We start from the raw sequence: 21,473 nt of genomic DNA on the forward strand, positions 1-21,473 counted from the left end.
CGATTTTGGTGCTTCGCATCTATCCATTGAGAAAATAGCCTCCCTAATTTCCTCTTGCTCAAATCTCCCCTCCTAGTTCTTCATTTCACTTGGGATCCTCACCCAATCAAGCCACTCAGCCACACTCTTTCCTTCAAATTCCTTCAAAGGCATGCACAAGCGAGGCACATTTTAGGGTATGTGCCTTGCCTAGGTCCTAACCTAGCACTTTTAGAAGGCGCATGCCTGGTGTGCCTAGGTATGCACCTTGTGCTTCAGCCCAGGCACGCGCCTCTTGAAAATATATGCATTTTTTCTAGGGGCTCCGCCCCTGGATCCCCAACCAAGCCCCTCAAGGCAAGCCCAAACAAGTCCATATCAAGGTCTTAAATTCTCAATCCCTATAAAAAAAAGGTTTAATAACTTTAAGTGTCTTTTAAAACTATCTTTCATTTGGATGAATGAATGAATGAGCAACAGTAGCAAATATGTTTACATGCTTGAATATTTTTTATATGTTATGGTTGACTTTATTTTTAAACTTTCATTTTAAATATGCATTACATGTTATGTTTATGTATTTTAATTTGAGATAATAGGTTTTTAGAGCATTCATTTTAAAACTTAAGTTTATACTTTTAATTAATAATGTGTTTAATATTTTTAATATTTAGCATTTTTTAGAATTTTTTGCATTTTTGTGCCTTACTTCAAAAAGGCATGCATCTCACCTTGTGCCTTGGGTGCAAAATGGCCCTTGCACTTTTTTTGTGCCTTGCACTTTTAAAACACTGAACTCTATAGAAACATTTTGCTCTAGTGGCGAAAATAAATTCAATCCACATTCTCTTACCTGTTGTTACTACATGAGATTGGCCTCTTTATCATTTGGATGTTGAAAATTCCTTCCTATATTAGATTCATAGGAAGAAGTTTATAAACAACCTCTAATTAAGTCAGTAGAAGAGAAGTTCTTGAAAAGCTGCAAAGCTTTCAACCAATGTATAATCTTGATGGTAATGCCCTCAAAAAGTGCTTCCTTGGATTTTTCTTGCCCTTGGAAAATCCTGTTATTTCTTTCTTCCCAAACCGACCATAGGACTACTGCTCTTATTGTTCTGCACATCACCCTACCCCTCATCTTTGGTTGTTGGAAGAAGCTAGAGTCAAAAAAGTTCACCACACACAAGGGAGGATTCCACCTACATCCAAAGAGAGAGAAGAACCATTCTAGATATAAGATACAAAAGAACAAGAGATTAATAGATGAATCTCGCAATCTCACCACTCAAACAAAGGATACAAACATGTGGGAAAAGGCACCAATTTGGCTTTTTTTTTTCTTTTAAGCATGTCCATAGTATTGATCTTTTGGAGAACCGCTTCCCAAAAGAAAGCCTGAAACCGTTGGTGGAACAGGAGTACACCACAATAGCAAACTAAAGCAATGCATTGAAAAATAAAGAGCAAGAGAAGAAACCGAAGGACTCCTACCAAATTCTATTATCTAGGCAAGACTGATCTAGGAAAACTAAACTTAAAAGGGAGAACAACTCATCTCCAAAAGCCACTTCTAAGTCCCTCAACCCTCTTTTCAGGCCTAGATCCAAAAAACCCTTAGACACACGTAAGGAGGAAAAAACCTTGAATTTATTTAAAGAAAGAGAATACATAACTCGGAATTTTTCTTAAGGAGAGTGCTTCCAATTTAAATATCCCCCCAAAACAGAATTTTGTTATCTGAGCAAGCATCATATCTGATGAAAGGTTGAAAGGAAGGCTGACTCCAACAATGACTTTCCAAGGGGAGAAATGAGAAGCCCTAGGGTCGATACTAGCATACCATCCATTTTCCACCATTCCATGAATACTTACTACCACCAAATGCCACAAACTATCATGCTCAAAGAGAAATCTCCATAGCCACTTCCCTAACAAGGCTAAGTTTCTTAATATGATATTACCAATGCCTAAGCCCCCATGTTCCCTTTTCTTGGAAACTACTTCCCACTTCACTAGATGGTCCTTTTTTGAGTCCCTTGGCTCCCAAAGAAAATCTCTCATAAGCTTTTCAATCTGATTTGCAACCTTGACAGGTAGATTGAAAGTGGACAAGAAACACACACCATAGGTTGACCAAAGTAGACTTGATTAATGTGATTCTACCCCCTAGTGATATGTAATTTCTCTTCCGCCCTACCAACCTCTTTGTGAATCTTTCCAAAACTGGGTATCAAAATATGTAAAACCAGTATCTATCTTTTATTTGTACTTTTCATTTAACCTACAAAAAAAATGATACAACTTACTAGAAAAAAAATAGTAGTAGAATCCCCATAACCAGCACTACTTGTCAAAAGTTCACATAGAAATTTTCTTAGTAATAATAAAATTGAAATGAAGACAGCAGTTTAGGTTTCATGAACTCACAGTCCCTTCAAGCATTTTCAGTAATGCCTGTTGAACACCTTCACCAGATACATCTCTGCTAATGTTTAAGCTCTCAGCCTGCAAAAACCTTAACAATGATGTATGTGGCCAATACATAAATCAATGCATTCTACCAATATTCCAAAAAGAATAAAGAAAGAAAAATAAATGACCTTCTTAGTGATCTTATCAACTTCATCAATGTAGACAATTCCTTGCTGAGCTGCTTGCACATTGAATTCAGCAACCTGAAGCCATATTTAAGAGAAGAAGAAACTGCATTAGTAGTTATTGACAGTAACTAGGTAAGCAGCATAAACAACCCAGGATAAAAATGAAGAGTTCTCATCTAGGAAGCAAAAGACAGTGAGGAGTTCATATCATCTGGAGCCAGATTTTATTAAAATAAATTTTGATGGCAGCAGCATTGGCAACCCAGGACTCTCAGGTATAGGAGGGGTCCTTAGTAGCTAAAAAGGAGAGATCTGTACTTTGTTCTCAGGACCAATAGGGGTTGGAGACTCCAGGAGAGCATAACTGATGGCAGCAATGTATGGGATGCAAAAGGCTATGGAATTGGGGGTTGGAAAAACTTGCTACTGATGGAGAATCGAAGACTGTGATAAGTTGGTTGCTGTATTCAGAGGAAGTCTTGTGGGAGTTCAGAAATGAAATTAAAAAAACTAAGTGGTTTCACAAGGGGCATGCAATTGAAGTTTCACTCCTTGAACTTGTCTTAATTGGATCGAAAGCATATGCATCTGAAGGCTGTTAGTCTCTGTTAGTTTTGTTTGTTTCTATCATTTGTTTTGTATTTTGGGTGATGCCTCAGCACCTATTACCTTGTGCCTTTCTCCATTTAATGAATTTTCTTCTTTTTTTATCTTCAAAAAAAAAAAAGATTCAGTGGGTTCATAGATCAGTAAACAACATAGCAGACCATCTTACAAAACAGGGCACATTTAGAGACCACCTTTTCTGGGCTACATTATAAACTATTTGGGGGAAAACTTAAGGGTTCGGGTTGAACTTCTTTTCTGTTGATTTACTCATAGAGTTCTGTTTGCTTATTGGTTATGTTGTAAGTTCCTTATTGGTTAGCTGAGGCTAACTTTTTTTGAGTGTGCACTTATCAAAAAAAAAAACAAACTGTTTTTGAGTGTACTCTTGAAAAAGTTTAATAAAATTCTCCCTTATTTATAAAAGAAAAAATGAAAGGTCAGTTTTGAACTTTTAATTTAATGAAAGGATATGTTCCAAAAACACAATTGAAAGTTTTGTGATAATGTCTATCACATTCTTGCACCCAGTGTCAGCAAAAGACCAAGAGTATATTCATACATGAAAATGAAAATAATTGCGGACCCCGAGCCTCAAGAAAAAACCATGAAATAGAAAAGAAAATGCAATTGAGGAGCTTTTGCATACTTTTCTATGTTCTTTTAATTTTAGTGCCCATTGGGAGGGCTTTCACATAGTGGCTTTTGGCTTAGTAAGGTGAGCCCCATCTAGGCAGCCTATAAGCAATGTTTGGTGAAGAACTCGAAAAGCCTAAATTAGATGTATTTCAGCCAAAAAATGGCTTTTCCAGAAAGTTTGTTTTAGTGGCTCCTCCAAAGAAGTTCAACAAAAGTAACTTGACAAAAGCTTCAGCCCTTCCAAATAGGGATGCAAACAGATCGGATCGGATTTGAATCAGGGTATATCTGAATCCGATTCAATACTATAAACTGTAAGTCTGATCCTATACGAAGATCCGGATCTCACAAACATTGATTTGAATTCGAATCTGACAAGGATGTCAGATATCCAAATTTGATCCGATCCTATATATATATATATATATATCAGGTTTGATCCTTTCAAATCGGATAGGGGGCAATCCGACTTTGATCCAATTTTTAATTGGATCCTATTATCCGATCCAATCTGATCCGAAAATCCAAAATGGGGATATCCAAATCCAACAAAATGGATCGGACTTTGGATCGGATCGAATCATTTACCAATCAGGCCCTTGATAAAATATTTTACCGATCAAAATAAAAATGCACAGCCCTCATGAGGCTACCTTGTAGAATTGGCAGATCTAGGAATCCAATATGGGGACTATATCCCACCCATCTCAATGGATCTATTTTGAAGGCCGTGCACTGGTAAGTCCCTATATAAATGATAAAAGCTTTGTTCTCATGAATTGATTTGAGAGCACATAATTAAAGAATGGATATGGCACTGAATAGAGCAGAATGGCGGAAAGGATTCATATAGCCAACCCCATATAGTTAGGACAAGACTAAGTTGAGATGAGTTAAGTTGAGTTCACTTCTCATGCAATCCCTTGTGCCAAATGATCCAACATATACCAGGATCACCACACCTCCATTATCCTTGAAATAATCCTCCACTTCTCTCAACATTTATCTATCAAGAATCTTTCTTGGATACCAAGTAAATAGATAGATATTCTACCATCTCCTTTTTCCTCTATTCTATAGTAGATAAAATCATTATTATTAATAGTCAACAACAGTCGATTGTACTGCAATGATGGGAGCACCTTAAGGATTAAGGAATGGAACAAGGATCATTTCACAATATTAGAGGAAAGGAAGCTGAATCTTATGACTCGAATTGAGGAATTGGATGAGGAGAATCAGTCTAATCTTAATGAGGAAGAAAGAGAAGTAAGGCGAAACTTGAAGAAGGAATTGGAAGAAGTGCTTTATAAAAGGATGAGATCAGTTGGAGGTAGAAGGCAAGATATAGATGGATCAAGGAGGGGATGGGAATACTATGTTTTTCCATGCATTAGCAAATGAAAGAAGAAGGAAAAATTTTGTGGCCAAACTAGAGGTGGGTGGGAAGTCTTAACTAATCAATAAGAGATAGCTAGGATTTTTGTGGACCATTTTAAGTCTATTTTTAGAAGGCAGTTCAATGAAAGGATAAGAATGGAAGGACTGGAATCGCCAAATTTGGGTAATGATACAGTTAGATGGTAGGAGAAAAACTTTGAAGAAGAAAAAATAAGGAAAGCAGTTTTCTCAATGGATAGATCTAGGCCCCTGGTCTGCACAGTTTTACCATGGCTTTCTATCAAGATTGATGGGATGTGGTGAAGGATGACTCACGTGAGGTGTTCTTTGAGTTTTCAGATAGCCCACGTTGTAAGCTTGGGGATCAACACCATATTCCTAGCTTTGATACGTAAAAGGCCCAATACTAGTCACCCAAAGGATTTCAAGCCCATCAATCTAGTGATTTGTATTTCAGGTCCTATCCTTGAGAAGGACAAGGAGTAAAGATTTTGTCTGTAAAGATTTGGAGAAGGCATACAATTTGGTAGACTGAACTTTCCTTATTCGAGTTCTGAAAATCTATGGCCTTGGAAATAGGTGGTGTGAGTGGATAATTGGCTGCCTACAATCTTGCCACTACTCCGTTTTGGTTAATGGGACAGTCAATGATTTCTTCCCTATTTGTAGAGGCTTAAGACAAGGGAACCCTTTCACCCTTCCTTTTTACCTGTATAGCTGATGTGTTCAACAGGTTAATCTGCAAAGCTGATCGGGAAGGGGATTTTAAAGGCTGGAGAGTGGGAAGGAATAACATTGCAGTCACCCACCTTCAATTTGCAGATGATATAATAATTTTCTGCAAAGGGTGCAACCTTACAAAGGTGAGAAATTTGAAAGCTGTTGTTAAGAGTTTAAAATTGTTATCAAATTTAAAAACAAATTTGGAGAAGAGCTGCATTGCAAGATTGCAGGAATCAATTTGAAGGGGAATTAGACTTAATAGCTGCTTGCTTAGAGTGTTCTACCCCTAGTTGGACCTTAACTTATTTAGACCTCCCATTAGGTACAAACCCAAAAGAAAGTAGTTTTTGGATTCCAATGTTAGAAAGGTGTGCCAAGAAGCTAGCGGCGTGAAAGAGGAATTACACCTCCTCAGGGGCTACGATTTCCTGGATAAAATTTACTCTTGCTACCTACCGGGTTTTTTATTCTTTTTTTATCAGCAACACAAATGATTTCATTAAAAATAGAGAAAATAATTACAAGAGGTTGTGGGAAAAGAGAAAAAATTAGCTTTAGAAACCATCCAAAGAATTACAATTGAGCCCAATACAAGGAAGTTGATTGTACCCCTTGCTTAGCTAAACCATCTTCCAGACTGTCGGCAGTTCTCCTAACCCATTCAACTTGGAATTGTCATGTCATTTTACAGCCATTAAATCGCTTGAGTTCAATTATTAGATGCCATGACACCCCCTCCCCCATCAGCCAGTTCACAACAGTTCTCAAATCATCCTCAATGAGCAGTCTATCAATACCAAAACCTTCTCAACCCCATATACTGCAGCCAATAGCTCTGATGTAACCACATCACCTTGTTCAGACTATGATATTTCCTTCCTCATCTCTAATGACCCCTCCTATGCCTAAGCGGCCCAGATTGCCCACACAACTTCCATCAAAATTCAGTTTCTTCCAGACACAATTTAGGGGTGACCAATCAACTATTTTCTGTTTTTATGGGCAATGAGGCAGCAATTACACCCCAAGACCTGAAGAAGTCCTCAACTTTAAAATCTGAGAAAAGTTTCAGACTTTTAGCCCAGTGTACCACTCTTAGAGTTATGACTTCTACCAAAGCTTCCTTATTTCTTTCTTTTATCTTCAAAAATTCTTGAGTTCCTTTCCTCCCAAACAGTCCAAAGCACCACTGCTCTAGTACATCTCCCCAAAATCCTGCCCCTCCTTTTAGTACAGCTAAAAACAATAGGGCTAAACAATCCTTCCAAACTGCCAAAAGAAGACCATCTGCATCCAAAAGGAAAAGAAAACCAATTCCAGATAAGCTAACAAAAGGATAGGAGATTAAGAAATGAAAAGCAGTCTCACCGTTTAACATACAAAGGAAGCACCAGCTGGGGGGGAAAACACCAGTTTGGTCTTTATCTTTGAAGCAAGTCAAATGTATTAATACAGCCACGAAACACTTCCCAACAGAAAACATTGATTTTTGGGAGTTAGGAAAACACCAAACTTCCTTGACTAGGAAAGGAGAAGGGGAGGTGGCTACCAGGGAGTTAAAGAAAGTTTTGCAAGAGAACAAACCATCAGGATTAAGGCCCCAAACCCTAGAATCCAAGCCACCTTCTCCCAGGAAGGAAGAGAGTGCTGGCCAAAAAAAATCAAACACCAATTTACCCTAAAGACTGGAAAGAGCAAAAAGTAAAGGAAATCTCTCCCCCAGAGGGAAATCCCCAATCAACACATCCTCCCAAAACCTAACTTTTTGACCTGAAGCCAAATCATACCTGGCATGATTAAGGAAAGAAGGAAGAATCTCATGAATAGCATTCCAAGGAGCAGACAGAGTATCTCTACGAAGATAACCAGCACCCCATCCGTTGCTTGACATGCCATAAATACTTGCAACAACTTTGTGCCATAACCTCTCATTTTCTTTGGGGAACCTCCAAAGACATTTACTAAGCAAAGCCAGATTTTTCAACTCGACATTACAAATTCCCAAACCCCCTTTTGCCTTTAATTTCACCACTTTCTCCCATCTTACTAAATGGTCTTTCTTTCCTCCAGCTCCCAAATAAAATCTCTCATGATTTTTTCAACTTTCCTCACTACCTATTGAGGCATCCTAAACACTGACATGTGTACACTGGGAGGTTGGCAAGGGTGGACTTAATAAGTGTTAGTCTCCCGCTTGGTAAAATATAGTTCCTCTTCCGCCCAGCTAACCTCTTCTCCACCCTCTCTGCCAGTAGGGTCCAAAAACTAACAGATCAAGGGTTGTCACCTAAGGGTAACCCTAAGTATTTCATAGGCCACTCCCCCTCTCACAACCTAAAGAATTTGCCATAGCCCTCAAGTCATCTTCTTCTATGTTGATTCCAGCTATTAAACTCTTAGACCAGTTAATCCTCAAATTGGACCATCGCTCAAAAAGCTTCACCACCAACTTTAGCTTTTCCACCACATCTCTACAGTTACCATCACAAAAAACCAAGATATCATCTGCAAACTACAAATGGGAATCAAGATGCTATCTCTCCCAATTGACCAACCTTTGAACAAGTGCAAACAATTTGCTCTTGAGATCAACTTACTTAGCACTTCAGCCACCAAAGTAAAAAAGAAAGGGAAAGAAAGGGTCGCCTTGTCTAAGTCCATGGAATCCCTCAAAGAAATCGGACACTGACCCATTAACAATAACTGAGTAATGACTAGTTTGTAAGCATCCTCTAATCCATTTGCACCACAATCCCCAAAGCCACACCTTCTCATGATATTAATGAAGAAATTCCAATCCACCAAATCATAGGCTTTCTCCAAATCCAACTTGATTGCAACTCCCGTCCTCTTTAACCTCTTTTGGGCCTCTACACGTTCATTAGCAATCAGAATTTGATCAATTATTTGTGTATCTTTAATAAAAACCCCTTGAAATTGTGAAAAAAGTGGGGTAATCACCTTCTTTAAGTCTCAGAGATAACACCTTTGCAATTGCCCTGTAGATAGCGATGACTAGGCTGATAGGTCTAAAATCCCCTGATTAGTTAGCATTACTCTTCTTTGGGACCAATACAATGAAGGTGGAGTTCATACCCAGACTAATGACACCTCTTCTATGAAACTCACTAAAAACTCTGAGCAAGTCAGCTTTTATTATGTCCCAACAATCTTGGTAGAAGGCCATTGTAAAACCATCAGGCCCTAGAGCTTTTGACCTATCCATTGAAATTGCTTCCATAATTTCCTCCTCAAATATTCTCTCCAACAGCTCCACTTGATTCTCCCCCAAGACCTCCCAATCAATGCCTTCGACTATCCACTTGTCATTTAGAGGTCTTCTATAAATTTATCTAACATGATCCAAGAATGTCTTACTAATTCCACATTGGTCTGTAATCTCATTCTCCCCCACCATTAAGGATGTAATAAGGCTTTTTCTCCTACAATTTGCAATAGCATGGATAAATCTTGCATTACCATCTCCTTCCTTGATCCAATTCTCCCTGGACTTTTGCTTCCAACTTATTTCCTCTCTTAATAATGTCTTCCCCAGTTCCTTCTTCAAAGACCATCTCAACTCCTTATCATTAACTACTAAGGAACCCTCCAATTCTTTCTTATCAATTTCCTCAATTTATGATATCAAAGCAATTTTTTCTCCTCCAATCTTCCAAATTTCACCCTATACCAATCTCTAATTTCCTTTTTCATTAGTTGCAGCTTCTTTAGGAATTTTTGGCCCTCCCAGCTTGGTATCTTATCTAAGCTATCCCACCAAGACTTGACCTTCTCTTTAAATTCCAAGTGAGTGAGCCACATGTTCTCAAACCTAAAAGGTATTGGGCCACCACCAGTAAACCTTTGGAGCAAACAAATGGGCCAATAATCTAACATGATTCTAGGTAGAGTTCTCCCAAATAATCATTTCTAATGCTCTTCCCAATCAAGTGACACTAGAAACCTATCAAGCTTAGAACAAATGGGATTAGATTGAAGGTTTGACCAGGTATAGAAGATTGACCCAATGGAATCTCTCTCAACTCAAAGGCCTCAATAAAAGCATTGGATTTCCTCATGCTCAAAGTAATCCTTTGTCTACCCCCATTTGACTCACCCACAAATCTGATGGCATTAAAGTCTACCCCTAAGCATCATGGTCCTTCCCAAAGTCCCCTAATGTCCTCTTAACTTCTCCCACTTCTTCTTCCTTTCTCTATTAAGAGTTTGGCCCATAAACATTCGTGAGAACCCATTCAAATCCATCCTACACACTCCTCAATTTAGTAGAAACTGAAATTTTGCCCACCAATTCTTACAAGCACTATACCACCTCTTCTTTCCAAATTGCTATTATGCCCCCTAAGGTACCCCAAGAAAGAACAAAACTCCAATTGGTATTCCTCTCTATCAAAAATTCCATATCCACTCCCTATATACTACTTGAATCTTGGATTCCTAGATCAACACAATATTCAGCATCTCCCTCCTCAATAATTCTTCAATTCCTCTTCTGTTTGTAACGCTCCCTAACCCCCTCACATTCCAGCTAATAATCTTCAAATCACAAAGAAACCTAAATCCAACCCTCACCTTTCCTACAAACCTCTCTTTCTTCTTCCTCCTCTAGCACTAAACTCCTTATCCCCTTCCACATCATTAATAAGTTTTTCAACTTATTTAACTTTCTTCTCCTCTTGCCTCCCCTTTCTTTATTTTTCTTACTTTGAGATTTCACTTCCTTAGATTTTTCCATCTTCAAACCCATTTTGTTAGCCAGTTCCATCATCAGATCCTCTGCAATCTGTACTTTTCCACTTGTTCTATTCTTTCCAGACTGGCAAGAGAGATAGAGAAAACTATGAGGGGTTTTCTTTGGGAGCCAAGAGAAGGAAGAAAAGATGGAACTAGTGGCAGAAGTAAGGAAGGTAGAGGGTTGAATTTTTTTCTTTTTTTTTTTTGAAGAAAAATAAAGAAGAAAATTTATTAAACTAAAGAAAAAGGATTACAAAAAAGGGGATAAGGCATCACCCAACACCAATAAACAACCAAACCACCCCCAAAAACTAACAAAACCACCTACCTTGTACCAGACCCAATAAGACTCTCATAGCCAACCACAAGCAAAGCCCAAAAGAAGACACATGAAGCCCGACTTACCCCCCAAACTTTCCTTAGAATAAATCTAGTCAGTCCCCTAAAACATAAAACAAAACCCATTCACTTCCCCTCCCATATACAGAAAACAAAATCCATTCACTTTAGTCCTTCACCAATTGAAAAACGAACCCCTTTTTTCTCTTCACGATTTTTTTTGTCCTCTTGACCTTCTTGTTAACTCCAACCCCAAATAAGCCTCCCCTCAATCTATAAAACACCTTCAAGACTGGCACAATTCAGTTATGTTTTTGGTGTCTAAATCTTTTAATTGTGTTGGGAATGACCTCAAAACTCTTCTTCTCCCCAAGATTATCATTAGTCCTTTCAAGTTCCAGAACCGCATTCTTCTCAAAAACTTGCTCCGCTGTCTAAACCACGATCTCTCCAACTCTACAACTGTAGATTTATCCACAAGGTTCAAGCTGCCCTTCTCATGAACCTTCAACTAACTACCAGAAATTTCTTCAACTTCCTTAAAGGCCTTCCTTGCAAATTCCTCACCCCCCAAGAAAAATAAGCCCAGTGTTTTGCTATGTGTTTCATCCAATATAATTGCATCATCCTCCTCTTCATCTTCAGCTTCCAAACCCTCATCAATAGGTTTCATTCTATAAGTAATTTTTCTTTGGTATACCCTTGTTCCGTTATCCCCAACCTCTTCCATCTGCTCCTTTATCCGATCCATCCTTTTACTGCTAATTCCCTGATTTATCCTCCTCTTCATTTCCAATCTTCCTAAAGTCCCTTTCCACCTTTTCCTTTTCCTTTTCTTCAAACCTCTTCATAGTATCTTCCCTTCCATATACAATGACCAAAATAGAATCAGTTTTAATTTCCTAATTAACCTGTTGCAGCCTGCTGCTAAGAAGAGAATCCCATAACTCGCCCATAACCTCCTCTATTGACTTCTCAATTCTAACCTTCTCAGCTCCCTGAAAATCATCTGACAGGTGCATGTTAACAGTCATCCCCAAATCCACCCACTGAAAACTAAATGAAGAGGACGATGATGGACCAAAAGAACTTTCCATCAACATAAAAGCCCATAAGCCCCGTCTATTTTCAAAGGATTATAAATATATGACTCAGGTTCCTTGCCAGTTAGTCACATGATTATTTAAAATATAAAAGCCCATAAGCCCTGTCTATGTTCAAAGGATTACAAACATATGAACCAGGTTCCTTGCCCTGCCCAACATCTGGGCTTCATCGACATGGGCCAAAACATAACACTCAAATTTCCTCCTGCGTGGTTACTTACTTACTTGAGCCATCACATGAATTGGCTTGAAACATTTCAATTCTCACTTCCTCAAATGGATCACTTCCTGGATCATGAACAAATGACTTGAATTCCCTCCTTAAATTGGCATGAGCTATCTGGCAAAATCTGAGCATGACATTTAAATCCATCCACCTGAATTGAACAGCCCATACTTGAATTTTGTAGAACATGGCAATTGGTGCCCCCTCTTTTTGATTTCTTGACAGTTCAACTTCCTCTAAAGGTGAAAGTTTGCAGTGCTCACACATGTCCTCTCTTCTAGAACCAAGTGTGCTAAACAAGAAGAATATAGCATTGCTAGCGAAATGGTTGTCGAGGTAGCCTATGGAGAAGGAAAGGTTATGGTATGAGGTTATTCCCAATATTCAAGGCAGATAGGAAAGTGGATGGGATGCACATTTATCCTACAAAGCAACTTTGGCATCACCCTAGAAGGCTATTCACAACATTCTTCCCTTTTCCTCAATTTTATAAGGTTTGAAGTTTGGGAACTATGTTTGGTTTTGGAAAGACTTGTGGCTTGGTATTTCTCCTCCCTATTTTCTATCTGTGTTCAAAAAGATGTCTGTGTTAAACTTCATTAATCCTCCTATCGTTCCTTTGAGTCACAAATGGAATTTTGGTTTTTGTAGAGGGTTGCTGGATGATGAATCAGTAGTTGTGGCTAACCTTCTGCAATTACTTGACAAGGTCTGCGTACACCCTCCCTAAACAAGATAGAAGAGTTTGGATCCCACATCCTAAGAGCGTTTTTTCTTGGGCCTCCTTTTTTCGGCCTCACCCCAGGTTTTCCATTAATGCATTGTACTGAAGTCTAGTGTAAACTGGTCCCCCCCCCACCCAAAGTAAGTGCTTTTTGTTAGGAAGTGTGTGTTGGGAAGGTCAATACCTTGGACACCTTGCAGAAAAGAAGAGCTTTACTTTCTTATCCCCAAACTGGAGTAGTCTTTGCAAATCAAACAGAGAGAGTTGTTACCATCTACTAGTATCCTGTTCATTTACTGTGGATATTTGGGAATGGCTGTTTTCTTTATTTGGGTGCAAATAGAACTTGCCAGTAGAGGTGAATTGTCTCTTCGACTCTTCTACTTTTCTGTGGCCTAAGAAATGTGGAAGAACCATGTTGAGATGTGTAAAAGTAGCTTTAGTCAGGACCATCTGGGAAGAAAGGAATGCAAGAATTTTCCTATAAAAGGAAAGAAACTTGGAAATGTTAAAAGAATGTATACTGGACAATGGCAATCAATTGGTTGAAAACTTTGAATACTTTCTCACTGTTCTCTTTTGATGACCTTTTGAGGAATTGGGAGGTGGCAAGAAGTTCCTCTACAAAGGAGAAAGCAGGTACAGCTTGGAAGCCCCTCCAAAAGGTTTTGTAAAGATTAATTTTGATGGGAGCAGCCAAGGCAATCTAGGCCCTTCAGGAGTTGGGGGTTATATGGGATAAGGACATGTCCTTGCTCTTTTCTCAGGACCAGTGGGGAACTCAACTAGAGCTGAATTGTTAGCAGTTTTGCAAGGAGTTCATGTTGCAAATGAGCTGAAGGTGAGACTCTATGCTGGTGGTGGGGTGGATGAAAAGATCTGGAATCTGTGATTTGGAGTTACAGCAATGAAATAAGGAAATTCAAATGGCTAACAAGAAACATGACCTTGAGTATACATTGAGTGAGGAGTACTGTTAATACTTTTGCAGACATTATAGCTAAGCAAGGGGTGAATAAGGATATGTTGTATTGGGATCATTCATAAGCTGGTATTGTTATTATATCATATGAGGGGAGAGGTCAAACCTCGCACCTCTCCTAGGGAGGCTTGTACCGGAAACTACTTTGATTAATAAAATTCATTTTTTTTATGAATAACTATTAAGTTTTATTAAAGAAGAATAATTGTGAAAACAATTCTATATACAAATAGAAAGAGATAAACTCTCTTATCTCTCCCCAAATCCTTCTGCCCTATTTTACAAGCATGCCCAAAATAACTGATTTCTTCCCACCCCCTATTTACTAGAGCATTGGCAAAGGAGTTTGCACTTCTTTTGACCCGTTTTATCTTCACTTCTATGTTTTGTGTCAACCATTTGAATTTCTTTCTTTCATTGCTGTAACTCCATAATTTTGCCTCCTCACTTTGTAACCATCCCGCAACCAGTTTGGAATCTCCAATAATTAATTTTCTAATGTTCATACTTCATGTCCTCTGTAAACCTTTGACCATTGTCAAGATCTGATCCCCTAGAGATCTACACTGATTAGGCCCGAGAATAAAGCCAAATTTTTTCCCTTTTTATCCCTAAACACCAGCCCCTCCTATTCCTGAAATTCCCAAGTTACCCAAGCTACTTCCATCAAAATTGAGCTTAGTGAACCTACTTTCCTTGTGGAGACCAAACAGGATTGGTAGAAACCTTGTTTATAGCAGAATTGGCCACCTCCTTCCAATTCCTAAGTATGTCTTCCACTGAAACATTAGAGAAGATTTCCTAAAAATTCAACCAAAGGACCATTCTAATCATAATAGTCCCAATGAGAGCTTCTTTGTTTCTCTCCCTTCCCAAGAAGATTCTTGAACTCCTTTCCTCCCATATAAAATCCATTTTATCTATCAATTAAAAAAATCAGATAGCAAGGGAAAGGACGCAATACACAGCACTAGGCTGACAACTAAATTAAAATAGTAGATAAATTCATAAAGGCTTTGTTCCTTTAACATAAAATAGAGGGAAACTTTTCCAACCTATAAAATCTCAACAATATTTCTTCCTTTTTAAGGCCAAAACTTTGCTTCTGCACCTTCTACAAGGAATCAAATGCAGCCTAAAGGAAAATAAAACACATACAAGGAGTACATGACCAAAATCCAAAAACCAGAAAAGAAAACAGAAAAACAAGGAGTGCCATATAGAAAGAACCATCCCTGAAGAACCCTCTCTTTATACCCACTACTGTACCCAAAAAAAAACACTCATCACCCACATTTTTTTATTGGAAACTTGATCGATTTTATAAAGGAGACCTACACCCCTAAAGGGGGGCATTACTTGGTGTAATGGTAAAATCTCAGGTAGACAAACATCAGAACACAAGCTAAAGCCTAAGAATTGGATTTTAGATGATCCACAGTTAGCATACAATCCGAAAACAGCAACCATGCAAAAGCCCCAACCCGTGGTGGAATTGGATACCCCATATCCCATTTTGTTGGAACTCCCTACATGATTTCTTGCCATCATTTCATATTAACAGGAAGTGTTCCATCCAAACATTCTTTCAACCACCTTGCATCTGGTCCACCCGTTTTTATCTTCATCGCTTCCAATTTAGAAAATTAAATAGTACACTCCTCTATCTCTCTATCCAGCAGTTTACACCTGAATACTGTATTAGTGTATTCCATACAATCTGCTCACCCCCTTTCCAAAAAGATTCACTCAGCTTGATATCCTTTGTGCTTGGCCTATATAGACTTGACAGTTGACAATACTACAAATCCTACCATTCATCTTCCAATATATGGCTGGGAAGGTACTAGGATGAATTTTTGGGGAGATGTACCACCAAAAAATCTCCCCAAAAACTCATCGTAGTACCTTCCACACCTTATACTTGGAAGACCTTGAAATTTTCAAAATTCAAATAGAACTTCATAATCCCTTTTTAAACACACCCTGCACATAAGATGACTTCATCCAGCCAAAATTAAACCCACCCCACCAAGTTCATAGCAGATATGAAGAAGAAAATATTCAAAGTACAAAGATGAGTTTCCAAAGGGAAGCTGAATTAGCCAAGATGAATTGAACCACTCAAAAGAGATGCTAGCCCTGGGCTATTTTGTATTCCCTTCATCCTCATGCATGAGGTATGAGGTTTCTTATTTCTAAGTATAAACTTATTCACTGTTATTGATGAAAAAAGGGGAAGCCAAAGTAGCCTGCATGGAGAATACTTGTATCTGAAACTTATCAAGAATAAATAAATAAACAAAAATGCATGTATCTGTACTGTTATCATCCATACCATGGATGCTAAGAAAAAAATTTGTCAATGACCATAGCCATGACAACCCCAACACCTGTATGGCTCTACACTACCATTAGAATTTTCAATGACAATAAACCATCACATGAAAACATAGTAAAAGGGGGAAAAGAGAAGGAATCCAAAAATAGGATAAGTTTTTGAGCAACAAAAAACTACATATCTGAAGGGGTTTTCACATCATCATCAAGGAAGAGTAAAATACAAAATGAATGGGAACCACCTGAAGATAATTTTTTCAAATTAAATTTTTATGAGAAGAGCAGTTCTGCTAATCCAGGCCCTTCAGGTGTGGGAGGGGTTTTAGGGACAAGGAAGGTAATATATTAGCTTTGTTTTGGGGTCCAGTTGGCTTAGGGGATTCCACAAGAGCTGAACTTCTTGCTGTTTTATATGGAGTACAAAAGGCAAAAAGAAATGAAATTAGAGAGGGTAATCATTGAAGGGGACTCTAGGTGGTGGTTGGATGGATTAAAGATGAGAAGAAAGCAGTTTGGATTCACAAAGAGATTATAAAGAAGATTAAGTGGTTAACAAAGAACACGGTGATAAGAACTCATTGGGTATCAAGGGTTGCAAATGGTTTAGCTTATTCTTTAGCTAAGCAAGGGACTAAATCAGTCGTATTGGACTCAGTTCTAATTAATCATATTGGAGTGAGGTAGGTACTTCTACCTCACCTTGGGATGACATAATTTCTGTTTATATTAATCAAACTTTGTTCCTTATAAAAAATACATATCTGAAGCAAATAGGTAAAATGTTACATGTTTGCAATCCCAAGCATGCTCAACAATTCTTAGATTCCCAAACTAGTTTAGATGTGTTATTCAGCAATTCAGAAAACAACAATCAAAAAGTCTGCATGTATATACATGAAACAAACAAGAATCATACCGTAAGTAGCTTGTATAAAATGGACTCCACATCTTCTCCAACATAACCTGCCTGCACAAAACAACAATTGCGTATTTCAGAATCTCATTTAACTTAAATAACTATCACAAATATATGGAAGCAAATCCATAACACTGAAATAAGAACAAAAACGATATCAATGACTTTGTCTGCCTACTGTTGCATTTTTCTGGCATTCTTTCCATTTTCTTCTAGAAAGAAATGCAGTTCTTTTACAATCATTAAGTTTAACAGACAAGCATGAGAATGCACGCTCAAGTTTGAGATCAGCCACTTTGTGTAAAAAATGCCAAATGTTAGGTCCATATCCAGTCTATCCTCATGATACCCTGGATAGCTGGAACCAACATTGGGTAAACGTCCCTTGATTAAGTTTAACAGGTAAGATCCTTATAGCAGGGACCTATCTAAGAAGGGCATGTCTGTGATTGTGATGTTGAAGATATTGTATGGAAATTCACATTGATAGCCAAGTCTGATAAAGTTGCTTTGTGTAAACAGCCAGAGATTAATCTTGGAATAAATAAAAAAAATAGAAAAGAAAGCAGAAACAGAGAAGAAAACAAGACGGAGAAAACAGAAGGAACGAGAGGAGAGTAAAATGGGAGTTAAAAATCTGTCCTCTTCCATCTGCCACCTACTATGTATTATAATATGATAGCAAGTACAATGACAACTTTGCCCCTCCTTAAGTAAACTGACCAATCTACCCAGCCGCCTATACATATAGAAAATCTAACATATTTTAGCACTTCTAAGCTTTTTCTTTAAACTTGGTATGTTTTATCATTACTGATTGAGGAAAAGAAAGAAAGATAATTTGTATAGTTTAATTTTACGTATTTAGATATAAGAAGGAGAAATGTCAGACATAGCCTATTCAGGTTGGAAACTTTAAATCTCAAAACAAACCCATGTGTATTGCAATGACACAATACACATTGATAGTAATCAATTTCAGAACATCAGAATGATCCATCACACAATTAGAGATGAAAGCACTTCCCAATTTATACTAGGAACTGAAACCATATAAGAATCCAGCTCTATTGCTGTAATATGATTTCCACCCCTTCATCATGGAAAGTGCCAAAAAAGATAGAATAAGAAGCTTGCCTGAGTCAATGTTGTCGCATCAGCAATGACAAAAGGAACATTCACAAAACGAGCCAGTGTTTTTGCAAGTAATGTCTTTCCTGTCCACACAAGTATGTAAATCAGACTAGTGTTGCAATGAATCTCCTAAATGGAAGGAATGACCACGTTGGAGAAGCATCAGACTCTAAAACTTAATGGATTATTGAGGAACACTTCTACATAATGTTTTCCTCTCTCCTTCGCTATAAATGAACAGCTAACATACAGAATGAGTGACATTTTTCTTATAAAATGTTATTAAGCAACAAAGATAGACTTTAGGACCTTTTCCTATAGATAAATAATGGTAAAAAATAGTTTATACATTTTTATATAAAAAATAGTTTACACATTTCCAGCTTATCAAAAGAAATAGTTTATACATTTTTATATACTAGCAAGAGGAAGGAGGGAATAAATGGACTAAAATTTTTGGATGGTTGTCATTTTGACATGAGTCCAAGGCAAGTATAGGCATATACTAAAGATGTGTCTGTGAGTATTTTTTTTGTCTTGCTGAGTTCGAGACACGTTTTGGATTCTGATTTTTGTGTCCGTTTCCATGCAACACTGGATTAGACCAACATACATACTCAGTAACTGTTTATCATGCTAAAACCATAAATAAATATTATAGATACCACTAAATTACTAGCAAGCCTGATACAGCAGCAGTTGCTTGGTTAGATCAATTTGAGGCTCTTTGCAAGCTTTAAAAAATCTTAAAGATCTGAAAGACAAAAGGCCTGAAAAGGTGTCATGGCCTTGTATCTTCATCACATGCTGCAATAAAGGTTTGGAATTGCAAGCAATGGCCATACCTGACCCAGTAGGCCCCATCAATAGGACATTGCTTTTCTCCAGCTCCACTGAGTCATCGTCATTTTCAGCCTCTGAATTTCCAGGTTCTGCTCCAGACCTGGAACTTAAGTGGTTTAGCTTTAACAATAAGCAGTAGAAATTATTTAAGGGCCCATAACTTAACAATGGATATGGCACTAAACGGAGTGAAATGGTGGAAAAGGATTCAAGTAGCCAACCCCATATAGTTAGGACAAGGCTTAGTTAAGTTTGAATTGGGTTGAGGTTAAACTAGCAGCAGTGCAGCACAACAGAAACAAGCACTAAATCTCTGGTAGCTAAAGAAAATATATGCCAACTGTTCACAAATTAATTGGATCTAAAGCAAACAAGCTGAAAACCCAGGATAACCTGATCCATGAAACATTAATATCATTGACCACAAACCAAGTACAACAAAAGGTTCATTACAACTAACCCTTTTTGCAAGGAGGCATGATATATCCTTTTGTAGTGGTTATATACAGCCACAGAAAGAACCTGCACCATGAAACATCGATTAAAGGTGCACAACACCCAGAAACACCCAATAAACAAAACATGGAAATACACACAACTATAAATTCAAAGATGAAATTTGCATTCCAATGCAAGGCTAAAATTCTATTCTTTGTGTACCTACATCTAACTGCAAATTCTATAAAACAAAACCAAGAACAGGAAAAAGAGAGTGAAAGAACAGAAGACTAATAAAAGTGCTTATACACATCAGTCATCAACCCTAACAATCAAACAGCACTCAAAAACCAGACAAGAGAAGAAAAGAAACAAAAAGGTTCTACTTAAGGATTCTCCTAAACATCCATCATCAGTAAACTGTAAAAGACAAAAGACAAGTTCATGAATAAAATGAGCATAAACTAGCAACCTTCTTTGCTCGTTGCTGTCCAATAACAAACTTGTCGAGATTCTTACATATCTCTTTGGGTGTAGGAAAATCCTTCCCCAAATTCGACCCACCCCATCCATTCTTCTCTCCAAAAGACCCACCACCGCTCCCGTTGCCGCTGCCACCGGACCCACCGGGCCCAGACGCCCGTATAACGTTCACCCCAGGCGCAAAAGGCGGGCCTGGAGGCGTATGCACCGCCAATCCATTCCCATTCCCCGGAGGTGGAGCAGGTGGAGGCGGCCAATTCTCAGGTGGGTCCCCACTAAACGACCTCAAAGTCTCCCAGAACGAAATCCGAAGCCTATTCCCGTAATCATCCTCTCCGGTAGCATCGCCATTGCCACTCCCACCATCGCCGCTGACGGATTTCTTCTCCGAATCCTTTCCTCCTCTAACCCTCCCAATCTCAATGAAGCTTCCCTGTAAAGGAGCAATCTTGGAAGGGCGGAAATAGTAAGCGGTCTTGCAATTGGGGCAGAGGTTGACGGCCTGGTAGCTGCCTCTGTCAGCGCCGTAGATGGGTGGATGCCGATTGGAGAAGAGAAGGTCCATCTGCTTGGAACATCTCGGGCAATTGGCTTCAGCCCGAATCTTCCGAGTCTGGAAATCGTCAGAACCGCCCTCCCACTTGTGCCGCTCCTGGTAACCGATAAGCGACTCCCGGCGACGGTAAGTCCCGACGTGAAGGCAATTGAACCGAGTACAGATGGGCGATTTCTGCGAGAATCGGTAATTTGACCGGGTTTCCGATACGGAGAACCGGGCGGCTCTGCCCGCCGTTTCTCGTATTACCCTTTTCCATCTGAAGATTCCAGACCCAGACATCCCTCCAATTCAAAACATAGAATTGAAAGACAGACTAACACTGTGAGATCAGACTTCAAAGAGAGAGAAAGCAAGGAGCTTGGAATCTGTTCGTTGTTAGATGTTAGATTAGATGAGTTTGTTTGTTTGTTTCTCTTGTATTTAACGTTTTCTTTTCTAGCTTAATTTATAAGGCGTGAACAGAGAGAGGAGAGAAGGAATGTAATAAGAGAACATGCACACACAAACACACATAGAGAGGGAGATTATCGTTAATGAGAAAAAAACGGAAATTTTTCAGAGATGGATAGAGAGTAGATAAAGTTTAGAGATTTTGTAGGAGAAAATGGCGAAATTCACTCTCCATCTTTGGGTGATTGGGTCTCTCTCTCTCCGTCACTCTGATTCACAAATTGATC

General features: G+C 38.5%; 1 protein-coding gene across 1 annotated transcript in view; it reads right to left on the reverse strand.

Moving 5' to 3' along the window:
- Positions 1–21,473, reverse strand: part of LOC104593914 (ATP-dependent Clp protease) — a 45,117-nt gene extending 23,644 nt beyond the window's left edge. Inside the window, exons 1-7 of the mRNA XM_010254007.3 lie at positions 20,227–21,473; positions 19,777–19,838; positions 19,319–19,416; positions 18,477–18,556; positions 17,340–17,390; positions 2,583–2,657; positions 2,410–2,487 (exon numbers count right to left, since the gene is read on the reverse strand). Coding sequence (XP_010252309.1) covers positions 2,410–2,487; positions 2,583–2,657; positions 17,340–17,390; positions 18,477–18,556; positions 19,319–19,416; positions 19,777–19,838; positions 20,227–21,075 — 1,293 coding nt within the window. The 5' untranslated portion in view covers positions 21,076–21,473. The remainder of the gene's footprint in view (positions 1–2,409; positions 2,488–2,582; positions 2,658–17,339; positions 17,391–18,476; positions 18,557–19,318; positions 19,417–19,776; positions 19,839–20,226) is intronic.

This window comes from Nelumbo nucifera, chromosome 5 (assembly GCF_055504915.1).
Source record: "Nelumbo nucifera cultivar China Antique chromosome 5, China Antique-T2T, whole genome shotgun sequence".
Classification (NCBI taxonomy): Eukaryota; Viridiplantae; Streptophyta; class Magnoliopsida; order Proteales; family Nelumbonaceae; genus Nelumbo; species Nelumbo nucifera.